General features: G+C 37.1%; 1 protein-coding gene across 1 annotated transcript in view; it reads left to right on the top strand.

The window, feature by feature from the left end:
* The first annotated feature begins 1824 nt into the window (after positions 1–1824).
* The window catches only part of LOC121302259 (chondroitin sulfate synthase 3-like), a 124410-nt gene continuing 117907 nt past the window's right edge, over positions 1825–8327 (top strand). Inside the window, exons 1-2 of the mRNA XM_041232105.1 lie at positions 1825–3467; positions 7630–7913. Of these exons, the coding sequence (XP_041088039.1) occupies positions 2855–3467; positions 7630–7913 (897 nt within the window). The 5' untranslated portion in view covers positions 1825–2854. The remainder of the gene's footprint in view (positions 3468–7629; positions 7914–8327) is intronic.

Genomic DNA, 8327 nt, shown 5'->3' with positions numbered 1-8327 from the left:
GTGATAATGAATTCAGATGATCCAAATTCTAAATAGCTGAGCCAGGAAATCTGGGGAGATTTAAGACCATTTCTGAAATAGGAAGGTCCACAGTTGGGTTTTCCTTGTTTACCTGAGAAATACTATATGTTGCCTATATGAAATGCTGGATGTGAAATCCTGGACCATCTAGATGGTTTTGAGTTTGTATGTTCACTGTTCCTTTTTTAGTGGTTAAAAAACAACATCAAACCATAATAGAACTTCTCCATTTCTAAGCATACCATCCATGTACTCAAGCTTATGGATCAACAGACTAACATTCTCACAGAACCAATAACAACATTTTTAGTCTGCCTAAGAAATAGAGCTTACAGTTTGCTCACTTGTTTATGTGGTCTTTATTGTTGTCTTTCTAATTTTAGACACTGTTATTCGTTTTTCTAACTGCCGCTCAATTAATTATGACGAATAAGACATATTGTATTCAAGACCTAGTGTTTGAGAAGAATCTACTTTTTTGGGGGTTCATGTGCTTACTTTTTATTTTGAAAGAACTGAATAATGATGTAGGTATCGTTCCCTGAGGTTTTTTTTTTGTTTGTTTTTTTTTTTATAATTAATATTTCACAATTTTGGTGGGGAAAAAAAAAAAAAAAATCTGTCTTGCTTTGCTAAAAGCTGTGGGAAGACCATGCCTGTAATGCTTTCCATTTCTTTGCTCACATTAATACGGGGCATTGCAGAATTTAGATGTATCCTGAAACCAAAGGTTTCTACTCACACAAATTAAACAAAAACAAACAAACAAACAAATAAATGACAGCTTTTAAACAAAATCAAACATAAAAGTCAGACTCATTTTAAAAAAAAAAACACAACTCAAAGGTAAAAGTAATTTAAAAACTCATTAAAAAATATATAATCTATGGGTTGATTTTGTCAACCTGTATCATAGCAGGTAATCCATAGCTGTATTTTTTAGAGCATTTTACAGCTTAAGGTAGCACGTCTGGATTTAGGAAGAGTAAACACACGATAACTAGGGGTAGGTGGTAGATCCAGTCAGGGTGATTCCCCGATGCTTTTAACTGCTCTACAAATACAACTGTGGCTTGTCCCAGTGGACATACCCATATAACAGTATAATACTGTCCACATATTGGTGTTCTGGGACAGTAGTGTAGTATGTTTTATATTGCTAAGTTTATCAAATCGACCCTTAAGCCAGGTAGACAAACATTTAGCAAAATGCCTTCATCAAGGGTTCATATGGTGTATTATACACTTTACCTCAGAAAAGGTGTAATGTTTACATTCCAGGTGACCCAACTGCCCATCATCAAACTAGAATTGCATTAACATGGAGAAAATGAATATGTCTGACATTTTTGTTTTGTTTAGCATTATACTTGACTAAAGTATAGAGTAAATAGAAAAAGAGAACACATTCAGCTGTCCTTTTACTTGTAGATGTATTTTAGTTGAGGTGCAATATTATTATTTTAAGTATATTTATATTGTAGCTTATATAATATTTTCTCAGCATTTCTAGGTTTGTCCAAAGATAAGTGTGTAGGTCAATGTGTTTTAAACGACCTCACTATATATATATATATTATATATATATATATATATATATATATATATATATATATATATATATATATATATATATATATATATAGTTTTATATATATATATATTATACTAATTATGTACATATATCACACCAGAGTTTAGCCTTGGTGCACATGCACATGTTTCTGTCAGAATACAGAGGCATTGCTTCTTTTTTTCAGCATAAAAAGCAGCGGTCTAATATAGTTAGAGCTTTGTTTGCAGCTTATTTTGAGAGGTGTTGTAGCAGTCTCCTGGGATAGGAACATTGGCTAAGAATGTATCCTTCTAATGGTTAGCAATTCAACAAAATTATTCCACCAAGCGCAATTAAGGATGATGATGATGATGATGCGGCGTCTTTCCTTGAAACTCCCTCAGCCTGTCAGCTTTGGAAGAGGAGGTTCCAAAAACAGTCTCTTCGCCCCTCCTTCCCCGTTTCTGCCTCGCTGGCCCCTGTGCACTCTCTCCGTTACTCAATCAGTAATGCATATTTATACTCTGCTGTTCCGAAACGGCAAGACATTAGAGAAGGGGGGACGAAGGAAATGAAAAGTTATTTACCCTGACGTCAATTTGTAAACAAAATGGCGAGCCGCGCTGGGAGGAGGAGCACGGTTTGAGACAAAAAAGAAAGAAGTAGCAAATAACAACTGTGCGATCTTCACTTATATCCAGTGACAGTGGTAGCATGACGTCTTTCATGGTGTCGTTCCCTTCCAACTTTTTAAGGATTGGAAGAAAACTGGCTACAGAAACGAGCTGCAAATAGGAGTTCGAGGGATAATTCTCCGGAGGACCTAAAGTGGAGTCAACTTTCTTTTATTTTTTTAAACTATTTTTTTTTCTTTCCAAATGAGAATGAAAAATCAATCCCGTTCTCAGAACTGCAACACATTTGCTCAGCACTTTAACTTCTCACACGCGTAGGACATTACAAATACAAACAAAGGCATTTAAATACAATTTCCAGGAACCGCAGCAGGAAGTCTTTGTGAGACTGTAACATATTTTTGTTTACATTTTTTTCTTTTTTTTCTTCTTTTTTTTAACGTTACAATATGGTATTTAGTGATGAAGAAGGGGTGAATATTCTGGTACCAAGGTAGCATGACTTCCAAATAAATGTAAGTTACTCTTGATGTTTCATATCATGAGTGATAATCTTACAGAAAGATAAAGGGTATCCTAGACGCGCTTCCAAAATATACTGTATTTTATTTAAAATTGCGCTATTTATTCAAGTCATAAAACCATGGCTGTGAGGTCCAGGAGACCCTGGATGAGTGTTGTGCTGGGACTGATTCTTGGATTTACCGCGGCTTCTTGGCTTATCGTGCCTAGGGTGCTGGAAATCAGTGGCAGGAAGAGAAAATCCACTGTCTGCTCTTACTATAGCAACGTAGCAGGTATCGGCAAAGCTGCAGACAGCATCGGGAGCAGCGTCAGCAGCAATGCTTGGCACATAGACAGGGACAGTCAGCTTTTCAGACGGGAGGAAAGCGAGGAAGAGAATGACAGCAGATACAGGACAAGCAACGGCAGTGGGGATGGAGGTAGACCGATATCTAAACCCAGAAATTTCATCTACGTGGGAGTCATGACAGCAAAGAAATACCTGGACTCGAGAGCCGTAGCTGCTCACAGGACTTGGACGCATTCCATCCCCGGGAAAGTGGAGTTCTTCTCGAGCGAGGGTTCTGAGAGTGTCCCCGTGCCCATTCCCATCCCCGTGATCTCGTTGGCAGGAGTGGATGACTCCTACCCTCCTCAGAAAAAGTCCTTCATGATGCTCAAGTACATGCACGACCATTACTTGGACAAGTATGAATGGTTTATGAGGGCAGACGATGATGTCTACATACGAGGTGATTCATCAGTGGTGTTTTAAACGACATGCAAATACAGTTTGATTGCAGTTTATACTAAAAACTGTTAATGTTTTGTTGTTGTTAATGCAGTATTGCAATGTTACATCAAACGAACATGACATTATTATGCCCAATAGCATTCCATGTCACACCGACAAGAGACGCATTAGAACAATATAATATAACGATTCAGTGGAACTTTGACACAGTATTTTATAGGAAATGGAAAAGTATTCAAACTTTTATGCAGCCCATAAGGATACTATTTTGACCAAATTATACTTACATTACCAGCATTTCAATGCATTAAATCTTCTTGCCAGGGGCATAAACACTGATTTAAAAAAAAAAAAAAAAAAAAAAGCACACGTATGTAGAACGTCTGTAATATTTTTTGATTTAAGGCGGACTTTAGTCGTGTTGATGGACATTTTTTGAGGAGGAACAGAATAATATGACACATCACTACAGTGTAAAAGCAAAAACAAGCAAGCCCCCCCCCCCCCCCCCCCCCCCCCCCCCCCAGCAAATTAAGTGTCTTGGTGTGCTCAGTGTCACTATGCAGTTTTGCTTTCCATTTTATTTCCCTTTTCCTTTCCCTTACCACTGCCTACATAGCCCAGAAAATGTTTGACGATGACATCTTGTACCATACTGTGAGGTAGGAGACTGTATCGTAAAATGTTTGTGAATGGCAATAATATGGCTATAATACATTGCTGCATGGAGAATTACATGGTAAATGCCTTTTACAAGCTTTTTAAAAATCCTTTCAGAAACTAAATTTGAACAGGGACAGTCTAAATGTAGCTGCAAAGGATTTGTGTAATTAGACTTCATGGCACAGAGAAACTGAGGTGAGGGCAGGTAACCTAAACATACAGTGACCACAGATTTTCTTGAGTGCTCTGAGTTCAACTATTTGAAACAGGGGTCTTCTAGCAAGGGTGCTCAAATCATGAAAACCCAAGGGACTGGTAAGCTTTCAGTGATCAGTGGGATGGTTGTGAAAAGTTGCATGTGTTTTAAATTTAAAACTGAGGTGTCTGATAATCATGTTACATTTTATACTAAAATATTATGACTGCCAAAATAGGTGGGTGGAAGTCTTCTAGTTTACCCTTTTGTGCACAGTTTGTTTACATTCCCTGTAGCTGTAGGTATACAAGTATACAACTAGATAGGCACCTCCGGGCCAGCACAAGGTGGTATTTATTCCCTGCAGGTGCTGTGAACAGAAGGCAAAACAGAGAATTTCCCAAATAGTGTTATTTTGTATTTAATGTGCAATTATTAGGTAACAACCTATAAACCTGGGCTGCTACAGTAGGGAGTGAATCAGTTTAGTACAACAGGAATAACAGTTTTACCAGTGTGGTAATCTAGAAACCAATGTAATGTCATGACTTTTCTGCTCAATGTAAAGCACAGTGCTGTCTACCTGTCAGGATTCTGTCAATATTTGGTGACCTTACCTGCAGCCAATTTTCACCGATCCTACTTAGTTTAAATCCATTGTGCTAGTTACAGGATTTTTGACATGAAGGGACTACACCATTTTTCAAACTGTTCTAGTTCTTTTTTTGTTCAGGTTATATACTTTGTAGAAAATATCAACTTAAAAGTAATTTTTAAACATGAACAATTTAGCCAGATCATGGAATTAAAAGTCAATAAATGCATGGTGGTATTTAGTCATCCACTGCTTAATTCATAAAGGAAGTGTCTTTGGCCTTGAATGATACCATTTAAAAAAAAAAAAATCTGTGATTCAAAGATGTAATTGCAAATAACACACAATATACCATATGCAATTATAATGTGATGCTTAATGCATTGTAAAGATGTTCAGGGTTCAGGAAGTGGAAAGCTTAGTTGTCCTCTGCATTGTAGTTTAAGCACCCCTCCAGTGCAGTCTTCCCTGATAATAAATAGTCTTTACTTGTATGTATTGTGTTGTATTACAAGATCTTTCATTTGCAGCTGTAGTTTTGGCACGCAACTGGCTGTTTGGAGTAGAGCAGGGTTTTACTTCTGAGCAATCAGCTCAAGCATCATATACATTACATGTTCATTACTGATCTGCTCTGTAATAATTGTAGTGTTTTATCCTGATTGGTCAAAACAGGTCACATGGAGGTATTGATATTCTTCTATAGACGACTTTTTTTTTTTTTTTTTTAATTAATGCATTTTTGGTTTTATTTAAAAAAAAAAAAAAGGTCTAAGGAACTATTTTTTTTTCTTAGCTCAGTTTTAGGCAGAAGGATATTTTTTGCAATTTAATAATAATCTTTATGTAGCGCCTTTCATAGTGGACCACCATCACAAAGCGCTTTACAAGATACAAGACTAGGGTGTGTGAACTGTGCATCAGCTGCAGAGTCACTTACAACAACGTCTCACCAGAAAGTGACTTGCTCAGGGTCACACAATGAGTCAGTGGCTGAGCTGGGATTTGAACTGGTTATAAGCCTGTTTCTTTAACCATTGGACCACACTGGTTAACGACTGGACCATACTTAGTCAACCCATTTTCTAAGTGCAATAAGGCACTTCAGGGTGTGTGATATACTTTAATATCACTACGCCCTTGCAGTTGAAGGCACTCAGCTTCACCTCATGGCTTGCAATCCACCCGGGGCATGGTGATATTAGAGTATATCACTCACCCTGCCATGCCTTTTGCTTACTTATGGTACAGTAGTTCCTTAACAAAGTTCGCTGTGTGCCTCCCACCCATTCTGTGAGTCTGTTGCGTGATGAAACTGCATATACACTGTCACTTGTCTAGAAAAACAAAGTTATATTTCACTGAAGTTGTAGGCAATAACCAGAGAAGCATGCAATATTGTTTATTTTTTATTATAGTTTTTTGCATCAATGGATGTCCTCAAACAAGTCTCAGCACTATCCTTAAGCCTCAGTTCCTGTTGTTAAGTTTAAGGGCCCTATATTGAAGTTTAAATGCCAAGGCATCTTTTCTTAAAGGAAAACAGCAATCACCAGTATGACATAAACATACCTTGGATTTCAATTATGATGCTTAAAACTTTTTGCAGTTATTTTATTCTGTGTAGAATAATGGAATACCAAAACCCTTCAGTTATTGTCATTGCAATTGTTGTTTATTATTTAATATTTACGAAAAGGCACAATAATTGAGATGGTCTTAGGTGGAGGTAGTTGCAGTTCATTTTTTGGGGTATTGGATAAACCTGTCCTCTGCCAGGTGAAACCACAGCTGTTTTATTTATTTATTTAATGTTTTTTATAGATCATTTGCGAATCACACCTATACAGGTTAATCCTGAGATTGCCTCTAAAATAAGTGGTTGATGCAAACCAGATAGCATTTGTATCATGGTGGGGAATAGGTTGATTTCATCCATCCCTATGTGACTAAAGCCTATGGGTAAAGTACCGTGGACTCAAACCTGTACAAGAAATTCAGTATTTGGAAAATGTAGAAAGGTATTCTGTTAATGGCTGCTGTTTGTTTAGCAAAATGTATTTTATAATAAAACATTGACATGAGGAGGCATGGGACTATATATGAATCCATTAAGATTTTTTTTTTAGCAAGTGAATACCCTGTTGGTACAGTATGCTGCAGTGGCATTTCAAAACAAATGCTGTAGCACTGGTGGTCAGAATAAGAAATGTAACTGTTGTACAGTACTAATGAAAAACATTTGTTCTGTGTGGACTGCCAAAGATTACTGATTGCCTTTTTAATGAATACAACACAGTATATATTAATACAATTTCCACTTGGTGTTGCTGTATAATGGGTTTTCTGTTTTATGGCCAGTTATACTAGCAGCATGGCTTCAGCTTTGAAGTAAGAAAAGTTAACTGTGATCTAAAAGTCTAAGACTACATTAAGTACTGTATGGGATTGTAGGTATTGTAAATATAATGGATTTGCATGGTAGGCCCTTTTCATCCAATTATAGCAAATTGTTCCCTTTAAGTGGAGTGTATGAAACAGATTATTTTTTCTACTAAAGGAAAAAGATTCCTTCTTTTATAACTGTCATCGTACTTTAGAATCATTGCCATTTTTTTTGTTCTCTCCTAAATGTAATTACTTCATGATAAAATACTTATTGTTTGTCTGTCTTGTTTTTTTTCTGTATACCTGCTTATTCAAAAGGCGACAAGCTGGAGGAGCTTCTCAGATCCCTGAATAGTAGTAAGCCAATGTACTTGGGACAGACCGGATTGGGCACTACTGAAGAACTTGGAAAACTGGCGCTGGAGCCAGGGGAGAATTTCTGCATGGGAGGACCCGGCATGATCTTTAGCCGGGAGGTGCTGAAGAGGATGGTGCCTCACATAGGAGAGTGTCTCCGGGGGATGTACACCACGCACGAGGACGTAGAAGTGGGCCGATGCGTCCGGAGATTTGGGGGCACCCAGTGTGTCTGGTCATATGAGGTAACGAGCACAAACAAACAACACATGCTACAGTCTATTATTAATGCATTTTGGTCTATTATGAGGCCTCTTTGTTGCACTGCATTGATACAAGTGGAATAAGTGGAAGATTTTGTATTTTCCACTATGGTACAGTTAGCGACTGTGCTATTTACTAAGGTATATAGTGCCTCACATATATTGTGTGCATAAACTCCTGTAATTCCAATAGCTCTGACACTTTTCATAGTCATAAATCATACATCCCACATTCCAATGCTTGTTTCATAATTTGAAATAATCATTGCCTATTGATTATGAAAAAAGCACACTTAAATAAAGTTTACAAATAATTCAGATTTGTCTGTATGGTTTTATGATTGCTAGATTCATAGGGAAATTACATAATCATAATCCTCATAGGAACACAGCAGT

The sequence above is a fragment of the Polyodon spathula genome, chromosome 2 (genome assembly GCF_017654505.1).
Source record: "Polyodon spathula isolate WHYD16114869_AA chromosome 2, ASM1765450v1, whole genome shotgun sequence".
Lineage (NCBI taxonomy): Eukaryota > Metazoa > Chordata > Actinopteri > Acipenseriformes > Polyodontidae > Polyodon > Polyodon spathula.
The sequence above is the reverse complement of the archived record's forward strand: the minus strand, read 5'-3'. Positions and strand labels throughout refer to the sequence as shown.